At 34.7% G+C, this 23,450-nt stretch overlaps 2 protein-coding genes across 3 annotated transcripts; one reads left to right on the top strand and one right to left on the bottom strand.

Moving 5' to 3' along the window:
• Positions 1–249: 249 nt before the first annotated feature.
• LOC124448303 lies at positions 250–2,527 on the bottom strand. The gene is made up of 3 exons (XM_046999346.1): positions 2,278–2,527; positions 1,488–1,808; positions 250–1,123 (listed from the first exon to the last, which is right to left on the bottom strand). Exons 1-3 carry the CDS (start codon positions 2,374–2,376, stop codon positions 500–502), a joined length of 1,044 nt encoding a protein of 347 aa, XP_046855302.1. The 5' UTR covers positions 2,377–2,527; the 3' UTR covers positions 250–499.
• Positions 2,528–2,573: 46 nt separating this feature from the next.
• On the top strand, positions 2,574–22,583 carry LOC124447604. 2 transcript variants are annotated; one of them, XM_046998603.1, is made up of 7 exons: positions 2,574–2,709; positions 5,698–6,208; positions 6,973–8,438; positions 8,684–8,734; positions 8,897–9,039; positions 9,710–21,228; positions 22,194–22,583. In XM_046998603.1, the coding sequence occupies exons 2-7, from the start codon at positions 5,705–5,707 to the stop codon at positions 22,299–22,301; spliced, it is 13,791 nt and encodes a 4,596-aa protein (XP_046854559.1). In that variant the 5' UTR covers positions 2,574–2,709; positions 5,698–5,704; the 3' UTR covers positions 22,302–22,583. The 2 variants fall into 2 exon arrangements, with proteins under 2 accessions (XP_046854559.1, XP_046854625.1); XM_046998669.1 differs by lacking the exon at positions 8,684–8,734.
• The last annotated feature ends 867 nt before the right edge of the window (positions 22,584–23,450 follow it).

Below are 23,450 nucleotides of genomic sequence, written 5' to 3' on the forward strand. Positions count from 1 at the left end.
TCTTTGTTTGATTTTGGTCCAAATTACTTTAACATGATTTGAATTTAACTAGAATTTTCAATTTTAAAATTTAAGAGGAAGGGTGCACTTGTCTAACTAAAAATGGTAAAATGCAAATTTTTAAGCAGAGCCAAAGTTACTGTTAATAAGATATTCTTTTTTCATTGTTTAATGAAAACGTATTTTACAACACAAAAATAAATTAAACAAAAGTTTACGAGTTGCGCAAACAAAAACGAGGTTACGTCATGAGAAACAAATCTAAGTTTCTTCATTTCTATGAAAATATTAACAATGTACTCGATTAAAATTATGAATTCCAGACAAATTTACAGCGTAAGATATATGCAAGCTGTTTTTATGAATGCTTACTCAATGTCTTAATAAAATAACATTTGCAGCAAGTGATATGATTAATTTTCTGACAATTTTACAGTGCAACTAATGCTATTTTAGCCATTTTTTTTGTAAAGAATAAAGATGGGCATACAAAGTACGTTCAAAAAAAGCCTTGTCTTATTAATGTTTTTATTGTTGCTTTCAAAGGGTCATAATCATATGCAAATCCGTCAGAACCTTCCTTTACTTCAATAACCTCCCATCGTCCATTCTTTCGTGATAGACAACACATAATAATAGACTTGTGATCTTTCAGTTGCACATCAACTTTAGCATCAATTAATTGTCGATCAGGAAAATTGACATCATAAAACTGCAGCCTGTAGTACGGATACTGAGATATACTGGATGAACGACAGGCACTAAGTGTGAAAACTAACTTGTCAACATGATCAGGAATGATTTTGAGATTCACATTTACATTTTGGTGACCAACTCTGTTGCGAATGCGTGCAGGACCAGAATGCATTATACCAGGAACTCTACGTAAAATGCACTGCCTATAGCAAATATAACCAAGAGTTTTACCAACTCCATTATATGCAAACACTGACACGTCTAAAAAGTCACGACGCTGATGAGGTGGTATACTCCAACAAAAATTAAAGACAACTTCTTCCAAATCATCAGGTACTGCACACAATACAATGATAAGATGTACTGTACTGTTTGGTGGAATATTATAATCCTTTAATGTCATAACACCATGATCACTAGTGCGAACCTGTGTTGCAGAGTAAGAAGCAATTTAAGTAATAAAGTAAATGGTTTGAATGGTTACAAACATATAATTTAAGTAATGATACTCATAAACAAATGTTTTTTAAATATTTTGTTACATAGCAAAGTTTAGCTGAAGAATGTTGTAAAATACACAGTCAATATAATAATAGCCATGCAAAGTTTGTAAAGTTTTTCATGTTTTTGTGAATAATTCAAGAAAGACATTTCCACTGTAGTATTATGCAGCAAGACTTAGCATTTTCCCTAATTTCCCTAAAGTAATTTCATTTATAAATAGAATACAGTTTAATACTAGAATACATTATTTTTAAAAAGTTTGAAAAAAGAAGTTTGATTTGACAAACCTTGAGCTCATTATTTTGATATAGCAGACGCTGTTTTTCAGGTTCTGTCTTAAGCCCAACTTGCACTTCTTTCTTCAAATCTATAATTCTCTTGTTCCGATGATAGGATAGTGTCAATAATTCTCCTGACATGGTAGTCACAAAAATATTGCCTGAATCTTGACCATTTTCAACTTTCTCTTCAATTATTTCCTCTTCTCCTTCATTAGGATAAAGATATTCCAAGGTCTCCAAATACTCTCTGTAGACATTGTTGTCTTTCTTCACTTGGATCTCGCACTGGGAACACATGTGATGCTTTTGTACACACTCTATTGCACACTTTGAGAAAACACAGAAAAAATGTTTTAAATCAAAACTATTGTGCATATTTCTAAGGACAATTGCAGCAAATGGGATTATGCTTCTTAATGGATGTTATATATCATTCTGTTTGAAGAAAAAGTATGTCCTATTAAAGAGTGAAAACCAAAGATGATTGAAATTGCATCATAAGGTTGAAGCAATTCACTCTGTTTTTAAAATAAGAATAGAAATAGCAATATTCAATCAAACAATCATATGTCCGAGTTTCTAAGTGATACGAAAAAAATCATTCGTTAAATTTTATTTGCTGCTATATATATTTATCAACCATAAACTCATTAGCGCGAATAAAACACTACGCAGGGTGGATTAAATCACAAGAAAAAGCAATATAAAGACACAAAAGAAGAAATTATTCTCCGTTGTCATTTTACTTATATCGTTAAGTCCTGTCTATTGTGAACTAGACTTCATAATAGTTTACCTCCAGACAATGAAGTAGTGCATGATCACAGTTCTTTGTCAAAGGAAAAAATGGAAACTCGTTTGAAAGCTTTTTGTCGTGGCAACGGTCGCATTCCATCTTTCTCTTCTAGAAAATGTTCTGTTAATTTAAACCAATTAATATTTTTTGAGTTATTTAAAAATGAAAGCAAACTAGCTGATGAAATATACAAAAGGTTTTCTTGGAAAATGGCAATAAGTATTAGGAACTGGGAACTAAACTGTCAATGCCAGGCTTGCTGCAGTGCGCCTGCTGTTATTCGCATTTTTTGCTGCTGTTGACTTTGGCGGTTTATGGAAAGGGAGCTTCTGATAAATTGCTATCCTGTGACTTGGATTTGCTTTCTATCGTATATTCTGTATGATATCATTGCTATACATGGAGGAGCGGTTTGAATTTTGAACGAAGCTGGTAAGATTTTAGCCATTCTTTTTAGAAAGAGCGTTGGCTGATTGGCGATTGCCATTATAATATTTTTTATATCATTGGGAGGAAAACCTAGACGTCTTCACGGATTTCGAAGTATAAATTTGATTTCTGTACAGTGGCGGTTTATTATCGTTCGTGTGGTATTCATAGCTATTCATAGCTTGTGTTTTATTTGATATTATATGGTAGTGTTGTGGAAATTTTCTATGCTTACCGACTGCAAAAGCTGTAGATTATAAAAATGAATAATGACATTTTTGCATAATTTACATTGCATTTCCTTCATTGTATCCGAAGAATGCTTTGAAATAAAGTTATTCATGATTTCACGTCTTTTTTATCTTGAACGAAAAGTGAAAGTAATCTGTCTGGACAGTACTGCGCATGCTCTTCGCGATTGATCAACCAAGGTCAATTTGTTTTAGCAATCTTTGTATTTTTGAGTCTATAAACTTTGCTATTGATTTTTTATGTATTTATTGTAAAATTTACTGTAATTTTACTGGGTTATCTTTAACTGGCCAACCATTTCCATAAATTAAAGCCAAATTTAACCTGTGGCTTTTTGACACTAACTTTATTCATCAAAGTTTGCCTTTTGCATGTACTATGAACTGTACCATCAACCATTTTGGAGTACAACCACTATCATAGACAGCCACTTATTTATTTCCACTATTTTTGTTTTCTGTGTCTGCCGACTAAAGAACAGTAAACATCCATAGAAATCAATAATGATAATATTTTGCAAATTCTAACACTTGCAGTCTGGCTATGTCACGGAGTACTTCAAATTCATAGTACAGAGATATGGCCATGAAATTAAATATAAATCATTACTGACATGTTATTATTGAAAAACTAAGTATCTTAGACGTTCATGTTTTTTATATTTGGGGGAGCTGTGGAGCATTCCCAAGAGGAGGGGGAACTTTTTTACTGCTAAAGTTTGGTGCTAGTAGGGGCTCAAAAACAAATGTTAAAGCAAGGATATGAGTTTATTGAGCAATGATAAAAACAAATATGGTAAAAATTTTTTGGCACAACAAGCTGGACAAGCTTTATTTTGTTTTTGTATATGTAAATTTACTATGCAGGCTGTAAAGGAACTAGGGTTTTTGAAGTTGAAAAAGGCATGCAGTACTTCAATAAGTGTAACACTATTTGCTTGTATAATTGACTAATTCTGGATATTTACTGTATGTAAATGACCATGTTAATCTATTTTATCTTTTAATATATGTTGTAATGTTAATTTGCTATCATAGTTGTCCCTAGAACGTTAATTGGGGTGTATTTTATTAATTTATTTAGTTGTGCCTTCTTCTACTGCTTTCTTTTGAAAACAATTCACTTAAGGAATTAAGCATTTTACTTTTAAAAGAAATCAGTCAGTTTCATCTGAATTTATGAATGAGCCCCCTTTCTAATTAAAGTTCTTGGAACGGTGCTGTTTGCAATCATCATGTTTGAGAGTGAAATTATAGTTTTTAAACAATTTTCATACAACTATTTAAAATGTGAAAGACCAATTACTGCTATCTTCCACTTTAAATTATGTTGGTATGAAACAAATAAGTAAAGATAACAAAAACAGTTTAACCTACTGGTAACATCTGATAAGTTTTTCTTTGAAATAGTAAACAATCTTGCTACTCGCTGTACCATAAATGATTCGTATCAATTGAATGCCTCATATCTATTGTTAATGCAAGAATAGTTCTTTCATAAATTAATTATGTAGCAAAGTATAAAAGGAGAACCCTTTGCCTAGATGGTTATAACTTAGAAGGCACATTTTCATTGGTTAAAGTTACTGCCATGAAGTGTAGAAAGGCAATCCTATAGATTATATTTGAAGTGAAGCTAAGATACAAGAAAGAAAGCCTGTATAGATGTGAAAAGTTTACTTAACTTAACGTGTTATAGATTTGTATTAGGCCTAGTTCAAACTTCAAACTTTACATGAACCGAACAGATTTAAAACAAAAATAATGAGGAAGTTCATCTAATTTTCTTTTGTGTGTATTGCGTTTGGTTCATGTAAAGCTCTACGTTTAAAACAAGCCTTAAATAGACACCCCTACTTAGTTTTGCTATAATTCTTAGTTTTGTTTTCAAACTAAGGTGATTTTAGATTTCTTTGATCAAAGTTTTTTGTTGTTGCTTCATTTTTATTCAGACTTTTCTTAATCTCGTGATAAGGTGGCTACATGCCCCCACGTTTGTCAAGAGCCCATCAATTAAGTATTCATTTGGTAATTGCGGAAGCAGCGTTGGTCAGAATTAATTATAGATGCTTTATTTCTAATTTAAAATATTAAGAAAAATAATTTGAATAATGTATTAGGAACCTCCATACTAGAAAATTTGAAATTATACTTTTTCATGATAATTCTTAATGTACTATTAATTATAATGTACCGTTAATCGATGTACTGTGCGGACAACGCTATCCTAGTAGAAAAATTAATGGTCAGCGAAAAGTACGTGACAGAGACGACGATACTTCTCGAGCATGTGTCTGGGATTCACTCTGTGAACTCAATTTTTCCTTATTTTTCTTGAGAATGCCAGTTGAATTGTACATTCTTTTTCAACGTAAAGCTTCTGATGTCTCATTTAATGAGGGTCACTAACGAACTTTTCATTCTCCTCCAACATATTTAAGACAATAAAGTGGATGGCTTTTGAACCCGGGAGTATCGTTACATGTTTGTAGATGTACATCGTCGACTGGGCTATTGAGAAATGGGCTTTTCAGCATTTATACACCTAATTATTCTAGCTATGATAAATACGTTAATCAAAGTAATGTATTAAAACATTTATAATAGGTTCTTTTGTACCTCGTATCAATCATATCAACAAGCACTTTAGTTGCAAGGATGTTTTTGTTGAAGTACGGCAATTCTTCGTTGTTTTATTCAAAAACTCATGTGAGAATTTTGTTCATTTCATTTTTTTAAGTTTAATAATGCCCGGAAAAAAGGAAAGCAGACGAAAGCAAGAAAAAAAGAGATTGAAACTCCAGAGGATTAGTGACGCTAACAAAGGAAAACAAGACGAATGTGAAGTAGAATCAAGTGATGATGAAGAAGTAGATGAGCGAGAAGAAACCGATGTTGACGAAGAAAAGAAGTCAATTGAGACAAATAATTCTCCGATTGCGGAAGAAACAGCTGGTGATGTTGAAAAGAAGTTAATAGAAACAAATAATTCTTTAGCTTTTGAAGAAACTGATGACGTGAAAAATAAGTCAATAGGAACAAACAATTCTCCAGATGTTGAAGAAAAACCGCATAGCCACCAAGATGAAAAAACTGAGGTTAATTTTGTGGCTACTTGTCAAGACCAAAGTTCGCACGTCCCAGACATTGATTCTCAACAAGATCACTTGTCAGGCGACATTAGTGGCACAATAAACAAAGAAGAAGCTGGTTCTCATTGTGATGAAGTCGAAAATTCTGTTGAAGACCAGGTAACTCCGTCAATTTATATTTGTAAAACTTATACGTGTTTTTTTTCTTCGAAAGTTGTATTTACTGTATATAAATAATGTTTTCTTTCAACTTTTGCCATAGTAGTTTCATGGCAGCAAATTGCATAACGCTATAAAGAATAGCGACTACTCAAAACATGCAGAAAAAAACAACCCGACATCACATGGACAGTTTACAACTTTCATGTTGCATGGTGCACAGTAAACGACCTCCAAACCACGAGTAACAAAGAATCTTACAGAAATACATTTAAGGTTTACTGCAAGTATATAGAACAAGAATTACTTAGAAACATGTTTAATTGCTATACACAATGTAGTCATCTTTAATATTTTCGCCAAATCTAGGTTTTGATCTCGATATTTTCAAAACAGTGGAGTTAGGTTTATTCTTTATTAAATTTAGCTAAACAAACAGAAAAATAAATTCTCCTTTGTTTAGTTAAGGTATTAGTCTGATGTAATAACTGCAATAAAATTCGCATACATACATAGAGTGTATCAAAAGAAGTAGACTATTTTGAAACGGCTCAACATTTTGTAAAAACGTTCATGGGGCTTAAAGAAATAGTATTCGAGACACAAATCTTTGTGGGAGGGGGTACTTTGCGCAAATATACGCAAACTTTTTCATTTTTCTTGTTCAAGTACAAAGTTCCCTTGCGTCGAAGAGTTGGAGTTACAGGAAGCCATTCATTACGTCGTTATGATTTCCTAGTTTCTCCATTTATTTTTGATCTTAGGATAATGGAAGTGCACAAACATCGTCAGGTGATAATCACGATAATAAAGAGTCTTCAAATGTTACCTCTGAACTTCATAAGTTGTTCAGTTCTGTTGCAAATGCTCGTTCAAACAGAGCCATGGGTGATGCTATTTCTAAAATACGCAAGGTAGTCAATTTCGAACCTTCAAATCTTGCTGCCGAAGAAGAATATCTTCAATGGATAATAGATGAATCTATTTCCTCTAAAACAAACCCATTCCAGCATTTGTTTCTTTGTGCAGTGTTGGGTCATCTAGTGGATATCAAAAAAAGAAACCAGTCAAAAAACATTGGCAACGACTCAAAGGAAACTACTGTTTTAAAAATACCAGAGCCGAAAGAACGCGCGAGATCTGCGTTTGATCGATTGCTTGAATGTGTCAAATTTTGCAGTGAAAATATTAAAATAGCGCCTTTGAACTTTAAATATCTTCTTGATAGTTGTGCCAGCACGATCGTAATGGGAAGTAGCAAGCCAGGGTGGCTAACATATGCTGCATATTTTCGATACTTTTTTGGCATGGAGAACGTTGTTGATTTTGAAATAGAGAAATACAACTATAAGGAAGAGGAATTCAAGTGTCTTTTGCCTTTACTGATATTTGGAGTCCAACCTATAGGAAGAGCAGGACGTCATCAGAAATTTATCTACCGTCGTTATCTTAAACGTATTTTGCAGTCTGCTCCTAATGATGAAATATTGTTCCAAATATCGCAAGATAAAGATTTCTTTCGATTTTTTTATTCGTCAAGTGATCGAGAGTTTTTTTTCTTGGATATTTACAAAGAAATTCTGAATAATGATCCTGGAAATTTTACCAAAAAACTTGCAGCTCTCAGAGAACTTTCAAATAACGTTAAGAGAAACGTGTATGGTATCATTGAAAAGTACGTTCTAGAGTTTTTTGACAAAGGCGAGAATCCATTGGAAGAGGATAGAGACGCTGTTTTCAATTTAATTTCCGATCTTCCGGTTGAGAAGTTTGTGATCATACTTGAGAGCATTTCCAAGTTACAATCATCGTCAAAGCGCAAGCTGCTTCCTCAGGTGCTAGGTGATAAAAAGTTCGAAAGCCTTTGGAAGCAAATCTCGAATATCAATAAAAGATTTCTTATTTGTGACGTTTGGATTTCTCATACAATTACTTCAGAAAAGGAAAGCCTTGGTTTAGTGAAAGCAATTTTAAAGGCAGTCGACATTTTAGAATCTTGCTATCTTGTTTGCAGTGACTATGATCTTATTGCACGCTTGGGTCGGAAAGTTGTCGATAAGCTTATTTGCGAAGACCCTGTCCAAGTATTTGATGGATTAAAAGAATTCGATAATTATTCAACACTAGTTCAAGATTGTATCTTGTCTTTGATACAGGAAATGTTTAAAATTAATTCAAATCTCTTAAAGAATGCCAGTGTCATCTTGAAATTTTTTCCTGCTCGTTCCAGGTTTGTTGAAACGTTACCCCTCAAAATCTATTAAATTATAACAAATGTTTAGACTTCGCCTTGTATGTCAAAGTTTGTTTTCACTAGCAACATTTTTTAAGGCAACGTATTATTCTGTCTGTGTTTTTTAATGTTTGATGTCCACAAAGTGCATTATAGAATTAGTTTTGAAGCTGACGAGAGAAAGTCATTCATGAATATTTTCATTCACGCTGATGTAACTGAATATATCTTTGCTTATGTAGTACATCTTCCTCATTCATGGGACGACTTCTTGGAACGTTTATCGTTACTCGGTATGAAACTTATAGTTTTTTAATGTGGAAATTGATATGAAAATTGATATGAAACTTATAGTTTTTTAATGTGGAAAACTATAAGTTTCGTATCAATTGAAGAAATAGCAAATACTTGGTCGCGAGACTATTATAATATATTTGCGTAATTATGACATTTAGATACTCCGGATTTGAGCTGGGTTTAATGAACTGTGCGTTGGATGCCTTAAAGCCTCCCGAAAACCAAACTGACATGGATGATAGAGTTTTTGCAGACTTGCTTCAATATTGTGATGTTTGGATTAAATTGATCGGTGCTAAAGGTATTTTGTATTTACTGTCATTCGTCGGGGTTTTTTTTATCTACGAAGTGAAATTTACCTAATTTTAGATGTGCAACTCAGTACCTTGATGTATGTAAAAGTAAGATATGCATGTTATTGTCCACAGAAAATAATTGAAGTCAAACGAACTTATGTAATACGGCTGAACATAGTATATAAATATCTCTCCCCCCCAACTATCGAACTAGCTACGTCACTAGTGCGTGTTTGGAATATGTTACGAAAACCTTGAATAAATTTTTGGATTGCAGCTAATCTCTAGGGAATTATGAGACATTGTAACCCGCCCACGTCCGCTGGTGCCAACAAGAGTTCTCACAAACGTGTCCGAGGTTTGCATAACCCAGAGCAAACACGAAAAACATCTTTTAATACACTGCACAAACACGAAAACATGTTTGTGCAGTGTATTAAAAATGTAAACTCAAAATTTGTTTAAGTTAAATTTCACAGCTCAAATGTTTAACTGCTGTGAATGCCTGCAAAACCATTTGAATTTTGTTCAAAAAATCCCAGCTTCAGTTGAAAATATTTTAAGTTTTTTAAACCAATAGAAATTTAACCACACATTTGTAGATGTTTCTATTCAATGTATGGTGGGAACTCAATTAACAATTTAAATTGTATGAAATATATCTTTATCATGTAGATGTCTTGAGTAAGAATGATTGTTATAAAAGTTGTGAAACTATCTGGGAAAGAATTGAAGATCGCATCATGCAAGAAGACGTCACAGTTTCCTTTTTGGAAAAGATTGAAGATCACCAGAAACAGTTGTCTTTGATATTTCGTGGTCTTAAAGGTGGTGACGATCGAATTAGAGCAAAGATTGCAAAACTCTTCCGTACTGAGAAAGATCTTCGGAAGAAGGTCGAATTATTGCTGAAAGCAGAGAATTTTTCTCGAAAAGTGCTCTCCGGTAGGAGAATAAAAGAAAGCATTAAAGAACGTGATGTTGAATCTTTGAAAATAAACGAAGTCAATGACGATTTTTGGAAGGAATACACTCCTTTATTGGAAGAATTAGACCCAATAAATAGCCTTCTAAGTTCAGCGTCTTTTGTCAGGATTGCAAAGAGAAATCTGCAAAACAATCCACGTTTTCTTGTTTGCGGTAATGAAGACGACATTATCGACAGAAATTGTCAGCTTTCACTCTTTCAGCTTCTTTCTAAAGAAGGTGTCCTTCGTTTTAAAGCTGAGTGGTTTAAAATATTTGCCAACCCATCTGCTCTGACAGTCGGTCAAATCAATGATTTACTTGGTGATATGGATTTGGAAATGTTAGAGAGCGAAATTGTGCTTTTGGAAAATCATTTTGAAGGCCAACTTCCTTCAGATGTTAAGCTTTACGTCAATGATTGTACGAGATTTCCTCTTGTTTTAGAGCTAACGAAAAATGTCATAGATTTATTGCAGTCGTTAGGAATTCTAAACTCAATAGGATGTGCGAGCATTTCTAAACTGAAGGATTTTCATCGCAAATTTAATTGCAATGTTAATGAAATTGCAATAGAGAATCTACACGTGCACTTAAAACAAGTTGAACAAATCATTTCTCATTATAATATTGACAGAACTGACGAGATGATATTTGCTTTGGGAAACTCTCGAGAACTTATTCGTTTTATCCGCGAGATTGTTAAGGAAGACATTCGTGTTCTCATTGATGCAGTTGAAGAACATTCTGATGAGGCTGTTTCAGCTTCCTTGGTATCAGATCTTATTCAAGTACATGGTTTCATGGTACCCATCATTACAAAATGTGAGCAATCTTTCCCAGCTGATCGTGTATTGAAAACACTTGTAAATGATTATGAGAAACATAGGGAAATGATTCAGAAGATCCGCCATTGTAGCGGACGTGTTCACAGTCTACGAGGCTTGTATCAAAATGTTGCCAATCGAGAGGAAATGACGAGAGAAGTTATAAGAAACTGTTTAAGTTACGGAGTTTTCAATATCGAGTTAGATGCTAAAGGCTTTTGCTATTCGTCAATGATTTATCGCAAAGAAAAAGACGAAGTTGTCAAGAAATCAATGGATGATCTTCAGGATCTACGCAGTCGTGCTCATTTGATTTTAAGTTCAGAACAAAATCCAGAACAGTTATTCGAGAACAAACCTAAACAAGATATCAATTTCATGGAATTTATTGAACAAATTAATCTTTTGTCAGATATTGAAAATACAATCATCGATCTTCAGGCCTCTGGTCACGTAAATTATCAAAGAAATAAAAATTGGAGGAATTTTTCTGGCAAAAAAGATCTTGAAAATATAAAGACTGTTCTTTTTGAAGATTTGCATGAGTGGCAACTTAGTCTTCGCAATGCCCGAGAAAATCATTATTTTTTGAATTACTTTTACTCAGACCAACTTAGGGTACTCTACGATTTTATAATCACTCAAAATATTTGCGAAATTGACCTTCAGAATGTTCTTACACTAATGAAATTTGTTGATCCAACTATCGATGAAAAACATTTGGTGAATTTTAAGAATTTGTATGATTATCATGAATCTGGAAAAACACCATCCGACATTATTGCCTTAATTGGTCATGCATTGGATAAGATATTTTCAAACACTTGCCCAGCGTTGTCGTTGAGAAGGATGTATGATGACTCAACTCACGTCACGCCTATTGTTTCTGTTCGAAAAGGGGAACTGTTCGTTATTGCTTTGGAAGAAAGGAGTCCACATACTGTTAACATGTTGATGTCTCTTTATGAAAACACAACAAATGCTTTTCCAGAGCCACATCAAGTTATGTTTTGCAATGAAACCACGCCCTTTGAGCAGTTACAAATTTTTTTGAATAGATGTTTCAATAACAACAAGAATTTAGCCTGTGATAGTTTATTTTGTTTAGCCAATGTTGAGCTTCTTTCCAATGAACTTCAATTTTACTTGATTGATTACATCAAAAAGAAAGAGTTCCAAGATTGTGATCAGGATTATTTACTTGCAATTATTTGTCGAGGTGGTGCTCATCATCATATCATTGAAGAATTCTCAAAGTTTGTACATCATATCTCTGGTATGTCGTACCCTGAAATTGCTGGTCGATTCAAATCCAAATGGCCGCATGTGAAGTGTGTAACATCTGCGTTGCAAGGACTTGGAAAGACGGAATACATACGAAGAGATGCATTTCAGTTGAAAACAAATGTGGTATCGTTTCCTATCAGTGGTCAGGTTATTGAAAGTAAGATCATAGAGCGATTAAAAGAACTTAACTTGAAGCATTTTCAATGTCTTCACTTTGATTTTGGTGAAGTTGATGATCCAATTTTGTTGGATACATTTATATTCCAGCTTATTATTACCGGAATGGTGTCTTATGGTACTCAAATGTACAGTCTTCATAATGAACAGATTTACATTGAAATTGCAAACTCTTTTAATAACAGGTTGGTTGACAACTTGGTGATTGCACGATGTTTTTCACGTGTAGAATTAACGTGGAACGATTATATAGACTTACATGTTGGCAGTAAAATCACTAGCAATGTTCAAGTTGTGTGTCAGTATTTAAATGCATTAGACAAAGATCAACTGGATAAGACAGATGTCTATTTTACCGGTCCTAGAAAAGTGAAACCGTTGTCAGAGAAAAGATGCCGTCAGCTATTGCGAAAATATTATGGTACAACTAATGACACGACATTTACTGCATTGAACACATTCCTGGGGTTTCTTGCTGATCAGTTGCGTAAGTTTTCAAGAAGCGCTTTTTTTTCGGTTGAAAATTTGAAGTTAATGCTTGAAAATAAGGCTTCAGGTGTCCGTGTCAATCTCCTACAAACTCTTCTCAAAGTTTCTCAAGATTTTGCTTCTCGTTCTTTAACAATGCATAGCTCAAACCAACCACAACAAACGTCTTTAGCAGCCCAAAACATTGTCCAGAGAATGAAGGGAATGATTCAATGGGAACAAAGTAATCATCTATTAATTGTTTTTCAGAGTGTTGACTCTCAAACAATTGCTGCCTTCTATCGTGAAAAATCGAAAGTTCCACCGGATATAAGTGAACTACTTAAAAGCCAGACAGTGAGAAGAAATTGTAAAGAGCTCGTTGATTTCAAGAAGTTAAGTCAAGAATCATTACATGAAATGTTGGAAAAAATTGTTCGCACAAAGTTATCGTGTAAGAGAACGATTGAAACGTTGTCTTCGGGGTATGCGTTGACGCCAGATAACATGTTAAAGATGATCTTGATTATACTTCGTGTTAGAGCAAAGATACCTGTCATCATTATGGGAGAAACTGGTTGTGGAAAGACTAGTCTTGTTGAATATTTGGCATCCACTTGTGAAGTTCCATTCACAATTTATAACATTCATGCTGGTCGCACTGAAGATGATATTAGGGAATTTATTGAAAAGAAAAACGAAGAAGCTTGCATGGATAATAGTCAAAGATGGATATTCTTGGATGAAATCAATACATGCCACCATCTTGGATTAATCAATGAAATAGTGTGTCACCATACCTTACTGGGGCGTCCAATTTCCAGAAAACTGGTTTTCCTTGCAGCTTGTAATCCTTACAAACTACGATCACTAAAAAGCTCTTCCACGGCTGGTCTTGAAGGTAAAAGAGATGATGATGAATGTTCTAAGTTAGTTTATCGTGTTCATCCTTTGCCGGAATCCATGGTTGATTACGTTTGGGATTACGGGTCATTGACGCCACAAGATGAGAAAGTTTACATTGGAAGAATGGTGAATGAATTTCCTGGAGAATACCAACAAGTTTTAACCGAGCTTCTTGCTTCATCTCAGAATTTTATACGGGATGCTGAGAAGAATCCATTCTGTGTAAGTTTACGTGATGTTCGACGTTGCATTCTTCTTGTCAAATGGTTTATTGATACGTTAAAGAAACGAAAATTGTTAATGAAAAAAATCTTAGAAAATGGTGAGGAAATTCCTAAAGTTCCATCTCGTCTAAAGGAAGCTCAGGAAATCTCAGAACGTTACGATGATCTTCCAGAAATAAAAAGTTTTGTTCTAGCATTGGGGCATTGTTATTTGTCAAGATTGCAAACTGTCATTTTGCGAAAAGAATACATAAGAAGTCTTGTTTCATTGCTTGAAATGATACATTTGAGTGAAGAAAGTTTTACAGCAATAATACGTATGGAGCAAGAGGATTATCTTTTACGCATGGAGCTTCCAGAGGGAACAGCAAGAAATGTCGCTCTTCGTGAAAACGTTTTCGTTATGTTAGTATCAATTCTCAATCGTATTCCTGTGTTTGTTGTGGGAAAGCCAGGTTGCAGTAAGTCATTGGCTATTCAGTTGATTAGAAGTAATCTTCGTGGAAAAGATTCAAAAGACGCATTCTTTAAAACGCTACCTCATCTCTATGTCGTCTCTTACCAAGGATCAGAGTCTTCTACATCGGAAGGTATTGAAGAAATTTTTAAAAAGGCCTCAAATTACAAAAAGCATAACAGCAAAAGCAACGTATTACCAGTGGTTTTATTGGATGAAGTTGGATTGGCAGAAAATTCACCAAACAATCCTCTGAAAGTATTGCACAGTATTCTTGAACCAGGAAAAGGAGAGTTACCTGAGGTTGCAGTTGTCGGTATTTCCAATTGGGCTTTAGATGCAGCAAAAATGAACCGGGCAATCCATTTATCTCGACCTGAACCTTCAGCAAAAGATCTTGGTGAAACTGCCATTTCTCTCTATCAAGGTGACAAGAAATCAGAAGACGATATTGATAAGTCAACTGAAAAAGTTCTTCGTTTGATTGCAGAAGCTTATCATGTGTACCGTTTAAAGCAATTGCATCCTAATTTCCATGGTCTTCGTGACTACTACTCTCTTGTGAAAAGCCTTAAGTGTGGCAGCTGTTCTGATATGGAACAGATAAACATCGCCCTGAAACGAAATTTTGGGGGAATTCCTAAAGAATCAAGTAACGTTCAAGAAGTCTTTAATGAAAGATTGAAGACCGTAATTTCTGCTAGCAAGACTGAAAGTTACATTCCAGTTACACGACTTATTGAAGAGAATATTAAAGATCTGAAAGCCAGACATCTTATGCTCGTTTCGAATGGTGATTCTGCTATTGGCATACTAAAGCAACATGTTTCTTACTCTACAAAGGAAACTATCACAATTTTTGGCAGTAATTTTGAAGAAGATAAATCTGATGACTACAACTATAGAATGTTAAGTCGAATCATACTTTGTATGGAGCGCAATTGCATCCTCATTCTTCGTGATCTTGAATGTATATATGGAAGTTTATACGACATGTTGAATCAAAATTATTCTGTTGTTGGAGGAAGAAAAAACTGTCGAGTTGCCCTTGGTGCCAACAGCAATCCCATGTGTTATGTTAACGATGGATTTCGCTGCATCGTCCTTGTTGATCACGATCAAGTCGATTATTCCGATCCTCCGTTCCTGAACAGATTTGAAAAACAACTTCTTCGTTTTTCGGATATGTTAAATGAAACCCAACAGGAAATTATGAAAGAATTGGAGTCATGGGTTCACCAAATGTCGAGTGTTGAAGGTTTCAGAGATAAGTTCAAGGAAGAGGATATGTTCATTGGTTTTAATGAAGACACGTTACCATCATTAGTTCTTTATCACAGTCATGATTTTGTAGAGTCCAAGGATGTCATCGTAAAGAAGTGCAAAGATGATCTTATGTGGATTGCAACACCTGACGGAGTTTTACGCACTGTTGAAAGTGATCGTTATAATGAAGATTCAGGAGAAGTAGAGAAGCTTTCAAATGAATATTTTGAAAAGCCAATTCACAGCGGACTTGCATCATTTATATTGCACTTTGTGAAACGTCAACACTTATACATCAACACTTATGATGCGGAAAGTGAAGCTTGTTCAATCACATTTATGATGACACATGCCACAGTGCACACAGATATCAGTCGTTGCCTTCACATGGAAAATATGTCTTTTCAACTTGAACGACTTGGAGCCTATAAGTCTGGTAAGCAACTCGAAGACAGAATACATCTTTTTTTTAAATCTGAAAAAGAGCTTTTAATCATTCAATACAAACCGGAATTGGACGCAGAACACATGCTTCTCACTCGATCAATTATTGAAGAAAAACGAAAAGCGTTCGCTAAAAAATTTATGGAAGCTCAGTGCACTATGCAAAGGAAACACGTCTGCATGATTGTCCACGTGCGTCGAGCATCTCATGAAAACACGCCACGATGGCAGTTAAATTTCCTTAGTGGATGGAATCAAGTTTTCCTTGATACACTCGAAATACCATCAATTCCGGTGAATGAAATGGTTGACCAAAGCATACATGAAGTCCTTTCAAACTCAGCTTGGTCTTTTCAAAGATTTGCCGAAAACTGCATTGTATGGTGTTTTAACTGTTTAAAGTATTCACATAATGCAATGAACCAAGAGAGTGTGTTACGAATTGCAAAAAACTTGTTTACATCAGATTGTGTCACTAAGACTATTCAGGATCTTGTTTTAAAGGAATCAGGAAACTATACTGGAAACACTAATGAGCAATGGCAAGTCAAAGTTGCTTGTGATGTGGAACTTCTTTGGAATTCTTCAACACTTTCCTCTGCCATGGAACAACATCTTGCATTGTTTGTACGTCAGCCTTTAGCAAAGCTTGTTTACTTTTTGGAAAATGAAAACTGCTGGCCACCTCACCTTCTGAACAAAGATGTTGCAGATGATGAAGAAATGTGGTGTGATCTTTTATCAGATGAATCAATATTCGACTTCAAGAAAATTCCTGAATGCAAAGGAGTGGATTCGTACTCCATTGATGGAATACGTCATGATTTGATGGTTCCATTCAGTCAGGTGATTGCGAAAAGAATGGAAAAAGCACGAGGCTTCATCATAAGAGAATACGCTGAAACAATGGAGATTGAAAATAATTTTGATGAAAATGGTGAATTAAAGAAATCTGTTTTACTTGAGCAACTTCAACGATACTCAAATGCTTTAGAGAAACACTTGCCATGTTTAAGCCAGTTGGCACAAAGTTATGTGAGCTCGTATATGGCTGACATGTTTGAATTAGCATCAGATAGTTTTCATATCAAGATGAATCACAAACATAGAATATCTGTTTCGTTATGCGCTTTCTTATCGTTTGCTCAGCAATGGCAGTGTATAGAAGAGTATGAACCGACACAGTTTTTTGCTTTACTTCATTTGTTTCTTTGGACATCGAAAGAAGACATAAATCGAATTTTGGAACTTGTTAATGGCTTCCTTGAGTTTGATTTCATAAAGTACTTTGAAGAATCTGTTCAAGATTATGTGGATCTTAAAAAGGCAATTCTACCCTTATATTTCTTTAATGACGAGAGGCTGTGTGTAGATAATTCTGGGAAAGATAAAGATTTGTGGGGTGATGAAAAGGAAGACGACAACGAAGAAGACGAAAACGAAGGAGATGACGGGGACAAAGAAGAAGAAGATGACAACGAGGAATGTTTTGAAAATGTTTTGGTAACATCAATATGTGAGGTTATGTTTCCTTCAAAGAAATCCGTACAAAAAAATGGTGGATTGCTTAACTGGATAAACAATGCATCATTTTTGTTGTCACTTTCATCGAAAGTGTGCAATACTGCTCCAGCATATCTTTATTTACGTTTGTGCGTTGAATTTGGTAGCACAGTTGTTCACCCATGTGGCATTTCTGAAGAACATCTTTTTATCCTTAACAAGATAGGAAAGAAACTTGATCCAAATTACCTCGATGACGATCGCTCTCTTTTAATGATCCAAGAACAGCTTTTAGATAAAGTTGAAGATCGTTTGCGAGGTGACGAGAAAAGTATGGGAGCATTACGTACATTTATGTCCCAATACTACAGTCGATGTGTAGAGGCAAGTATGGAAAGTCAACCATCAAGTCCTGTCATTCAACACATCTTCTCATTGGATAACGAAGACTTGCTCTTGATGACTCCTGTGGTTTACCGTCTGTTGTATATTGAAGAAGCTTGTTGCTCTGGGATATTTTTTGATATAATTTTACGGCAAAGCATCGATGAAAGTAATTCATGTCTCCATGATATTGACAACGCCTTCAAAGAGCGATTGAACGACAAAGATATTTGTCACGACTCATATTCAGCTGTCATGATTTGTGACTTAATTCAATTTATTCAAGGTTTTGACGAAAGTTTCCAGATAGAAGACTTAGAAGATCATGATGGGGAATTGATGAAGTATTTTCGTTCAGCAACAAGTGTGATTGCTGGCAGTGGAGACGCAGTTGGCTTGGTACTCTTAACATCTGTTGCATTTCTTCGTGGATTTTATGCCATGTTGTCGAAAAAACCCGACATCTTGATCCGTGAAACGCAATACTCGAATGTTTTGGGCGAAATAAATTCACTTTTGGAAGGTGACAATGGAAGGCGATCCTCCATTCGATTATATTTCTTAAAACAACTTTTTGCATCTGGCATAACCATGTATGATCTTCAAAAGTTATGTTGTGAAGGCAGTCAACTACCCGTGATGAAAAATATGTTTGAGAAAAACTGTAATTTCGCAAAGATTGAATTTTCTTCTGCTACCAGAATGGATGGATACAAAGAAGTTAAAGAAGCCTTGTTACTACAGAGTGAAGGAAACGATGGTAAATTAGATGGTGTTCTACGAAAATGTGAAAATTCCTCCAATTATCGTCTAGCGTTAGTAGGACTCGTCATCAATACTTTTTATGTGCAACGAGCGGCAAGTAATCTCAATGATAACGAAGAAAAGTTGGTGAGAAAGTTATTCAAAAAATTCGAACGTTTTCCACATCATCTGAAGCAACTGGTTTCAAAACTGCTTAGTTTGGAAAAATTCGTTCATCATGGTTTACAAGTTTCCTCTGAATCCTCTACAAAGCAAATTGGTACTTCTTTACTGATACTTCATGTATTGTGTGTTGTTTTGAGCAGCGATGGCATTGAAAATTCTCCATTGCTTCAATACGTTATCAACCAAAAGAATTTCCATCCAACCACCTTACTTGGACATGGAGAAAAACATCGAATGTTGGATCAGTACCGATATTTAAAACATGCTTCATTTAAAAATTGCTTGTGCAAGTTACATCTTCAATATTATGGTCAATTGGAAAAATGTCCCAACTGTGGTACAAAAATGGATGCTAAGGATCATGGTGATTCCATCTCTAACGAAGCATTAAAATCCTATTTTGACAGTGCTAAGAGTAAAGATTGGGAAACATGCACTGTGAACATGGAGCCGTCTGTTTATCGAGCGTTACATTTAATTGTTAACGCATGTTTTTATGGAGGAATTGCTGCTGGACTATCTTCAAATGAGATGATATTGAAAACTCTATTTCCTGACAATGAAGATGGAAGTTTTGCAGATGCTTGTCTTAATCAAATAAACGAAGATCTAAAATGTTTGCAGACTATTCTTTCTTGTAAGAGACAAACTGCAATTGATGTAATGCACTTAGTTGTTGAAGAATCCACTCCACTGCTTCAAGGAAAAACGAAAGATGGAACCTCCTTACAAAATACAAACGACTGTGTGAGGTGGGAAAACAAATTTGTCAATGTGGTTGAGGATTTGTTTCAGAAAGCCCATGGATCAGTTACGTTGATCAAGGAAAGTAGAATTAAGTTTGAAATGCATTTTCAAATTGAAGACGAAGTACAAGAACTTGATGAATATCCGTCTGATTACGAAAAGCAGGATGAAGAGCTAAAAAGATTGTTTCGTGTCACCAAAAATCCGTCGTTTACGGAACTATGTTCCAAATTTTTCAACTCATCTAACGAATTTCAAAAGCAACACTGTGTCCTGGCTGTATTGTTATCGTGGTTTGACGAACTTCCCTATATTTCTTGCTTATACCCACTCTTAAAATGGTCGCGTTTGGTTTCCACAGAATTGACCCATCTTATTAGCAGGAAAGAAGCTCAAACCTGCCGAATTAGTGATTTTATTGATGGCAATTTACAACTAGAAAAAAATGCGGAGAAGAAGGAAGAGTATAAAGAAAAATTCTGCGAATTTAAATATGCTTGGGAAAAAATTTACGAACTAGTAAATCAGCAGTTGGACGACCACAAAGATATTCCTTTCATCGGTGAAGATCATCCCATTGGATATTGCCTTTTAGATGGCGAGCTCAGTATATATTTACGAAAGGCGATAAAGATCTTACAGACAATGCAAAACAGTTTTTTGAATGTGATAATGGCGATTGCATTGAGAACGAATCATCCAGCTGTTAGTTTCCTCAAAAAAAGCGAGAACTGCTGTGGTGTGATGTCAATATCACTACAAGAAGCTAAAGAAAAAGATATCATCAATATGGAGTGGTCAAACAAATTCCTGAGGTACACACAGAATCCAGAGTATGGTTGTGGAGAAGATATTGATTATGATTTTGAGCAGATAGAAAGCAAGTTGGCGAATGAAGTAGTTCTGGGAAAACTTTATCTTACAGATATTTCAAGTACATTCATATTTTCCCACGAACTCTTCCATTCCAGTGCTAATGTATTAATGAAACTTCGTGATTTATGCCCACAAAGTCCAACTCTTCCTGAAGGTATTTATCAAGGAATAGAGACACTTAAAGAACGCAGAAAACAAGATGCACGTAATTTACTTCAAAACATCGAGATTATCATATATTTACTGCATTCGGATCCCAAATCCATCGAAGAAATTCAAAATATGGAACTTGTTGAATTTGCTGACACATTTAAAGATAAACTTCCACGTCCGTTCCCAGTTGACTTGTTACCTGAACCCAAGAAATCCATTCATCTTACTCATATTGCAGCTCTGTATGAAGCGTTAGAAGACGTACTTGCCGATGGTACCATCGAAGGTTTACCAATACAGTTCCGAGCTGATTTGAAAGTAGACATAAAGGAAAAATTGAATAGTTTAGTCCACCACAGAAATGGGCCGATCAAAGCAAAACAGTTTCTTAAAGTGTTACGTCGTTTTGCATTTCGTTATCTGTCAGCTGAAAAATTTCATCCTGAAGCCAAAACACCTTTACGTAGTTGTCTTCAAGAACCGTCATTGTGGACACCAGGCGATATTCCAGAAGAAAATATTATCCCTAGGGAGTTAATGTTGGCTAACATTAAGGCAATAATTAAACATATACAGCAGGTAAATATATTTTCATATTTTATTTTTTACCAAATGCATGTTCTTCATCATTACATTCAATGAAGGAATGTCTGTCAGGGGTGAATTTGCACTCGGGAATATTCATGCACAAATTAACTAAACCTGGTATTTTTATAATAACAAACAGACACACGGTATTGACTTCACAGAAAATTTCTTGTTTTTAAATTACAAACAAACGGCGAAAGTATTTGAATATTTACATGAGCTAGTTGAAGCATTTGACGTATTTGAGCAGAAAGAAAAAAAAAGGTTTTCAAACGTTCGTTTGTGCTTCATCTTGTACACCTCGATGGCTCATGGCCACTTTTTTTGTTCTTATCCAAATAACGTCATATCCGTGTATCTATTACTGAACAGACAGGTTTATGGTAATCTATTTATTAAATATGCTTACATTTGATTTTTGTATCTCTATTTTATAATCAGAATTCACATTGTACGTGAGTGACGCGGGCCTTTTGAAAGTTTCAGTTTTTATTCGACTGAATCTGTATAGTATGGTGTTTAACTTGTTTGAAGTATTCACAAAATGCCAAGCAGCAAGAACGTTTGTTGCAAATGGCGTAAAACCATTTTACATCAGATTACATCTGAATAGTTACACTGTGCTCAAGTTCTTGTTTTGATTGAATCAAGCTACTCAGCAAAAACACGTACCATCGTAGTGACCAGCGAATGTTTAGGACGTGGAACTTTTTTGTAATTCTTCAATACTTTTTTCTGCCAATATTGTAAGTCATCCAATTAAATTGCAATCTCAGGATTGAGGGCCCATTGTGACGGGATAGTATTTGAAATTTCTAATGAATATCTTAAATAACATGGAAATATTCCGCAGAAAAGAGATGTATGCATATTGAGCGTGAAAACGCGTAAAGCAAAAACTTTTCTTTCATCCAGTGCAAAATCAGTTATTTTATTTTTAATCATCTTTTCTACAGGAACAAAGTGGACAAACAGGTGGTGTGCAAAATGTTAGAAGAAATCAGCCTACAGCCACTAAAAGAAAAGGAAACAGACGGTCTATGGCAATGAATTTTGATCGCTAACTATTTTCTATTATGAAACATCGACGGTTTTTGAATTGTTGCATAAAACAGTTAACTGATATTCTTATTTACAGACTTGTATCTATGTTAATTTTTTTGGAAGGTAAGAGTTTTGTTGCAGTAGCTATATTATATACTAAGTGATAAATTAGATCCTACAGTTTTTGTCAGAAGATTCACGTACACAGTGCAAGCTGTTCTTTTTTTGAACAATTATTATAATGATTCAAAAGATTATTTTTATGTATTTTGACAAGTATTCATAACGTAAATCTCGTCCAAGTCACATGTTTTTTATGTGCATGTAAAAAACCGTGTTAGGATTTATATTATCGTAACGTAAAGTTGCAGAACCATCACTACATTTTTACAATTCTTACGTTATTGTCAATGACACTAGTAAATATATTTATTATCAGTGGCGTGGTGGCAGGAAGGCCAAGCCCCAGCTGTTGATTTTGGGGGGCGCAGAAATGAATATGAGTCACGACGTTTTAAATTTGGGTTAGAAAAATGAATTGAAGCAGAACAGTTATTTCCACAGTTATAATACACAGTTAATGAAGTTAACTTTGGGGAAAAAGGAAGACTGATCAAAATGAAACCTTGTAGGGGGGGGGTCGTGTTACAGTCTATTAAAGAAATATACAGTCTAATAAAGTAATTGAGGAGCATTCTTGATGTTTCTTATGTGGCCACAACACTTGACTTGTCAGTTGTCACAATGACTGTGGACAACATACAGGGCCAAATTTAATGTCCTCTTAGGGGGCGCAACAAGGCCTAAAAATGTATAGTTTTTTGCCTATTTCAATGAATTTTCTTTGCTTTCTCCCACAGACAGGAATCGTTCTGGCATTGCATCTTATTATTAATCCAAGCTTAATAATATTTTTTATGGGTAGCCACAATGTTATACTAAAAAATGTCCAGGTGCTAGGACGGCAATTCACGAATTGACACGACTACATGACGATGTTGCGTTACGGAAAATATTCGAAAGTATAAAATTAAGGAAAATCGTAAAATTTTACTGGCAATAGTTGAAATAAACATCTCAAAATATCATACAGGTATACTAAAGGTTAGTACTAATACTGAACACCAATCATCTACAATTCAAGACCTCCCGTTGGATTAAAAATAGAA

This window comes from Xenia sp. Carnegie-2017, unplaced genomic scaffold (assembly GCF_021976095.1).
Source record: "Xenia sp. Carnegie-2017 unplaced genomic scaffold, XeniaSp_v1 HiC_scaffold_1, whole genome shotgun sequence".
NCBI classification, from domain to species: domain Eukaryota; kingdom Metazoa; phylum Cnidaria; class Anthozoa; order Malacalcyonacea; family Xeniidae; genus Xenia; species Xenia sp. Carnegie-2017.

What these genes read in the sequence shown, in the direction of transcription:
- LOC124448303 (XM_046999346.1), bottom strand. Translation starts at nt 2,376, where the DNA reads ATGGAATGCGACCGTTGCCACGACAAAAAGCTTTCAAACGAGTTTCCA. An exon ending in CACTACTTCATTGTCTGGAG is followed by an intron (nt 1,809 to 2,277) that starts GTAAACTATTAT and finishes GTTTTCTCAAAG; the next exon opens with TGTGCAATAGAGTGTGTACA. An exon ending in ATCAAAATAATGAGCTCAAG is followed by an intron (nt 1,124 to 1,487) that starts GTTTGTCAAATC and finishes TCTGCAACACAG; the next exon opens with GTTCGCACTAGTGATCATGG.
- LOC124447604 (XM_046998603.1), top strand. Translation starts at nt 5,705, where the DNA reads ATGCCCGGAAAAAAGGAAAGCAGACGAAAGCAAGAAAAAAAGAGATTG. An exon ending in AAAATTCTGTTGAAGACCAG is followed by an intron (nt 6,209 to 6,972) that starts GTAACTCCGTCA and finishes TTTTGATCTTAG; the next exon opens with GATAATGGAAGTGCACAAAC. An exon ending in GGAACGTTTATCGTTACTCG is followed by an intron (nt 8,735 to 8,896) that starts GTATGAAACTTA and finishes TATGACATTTAG; the next exon opens with ATACTCCGGATTTGAGCTGG.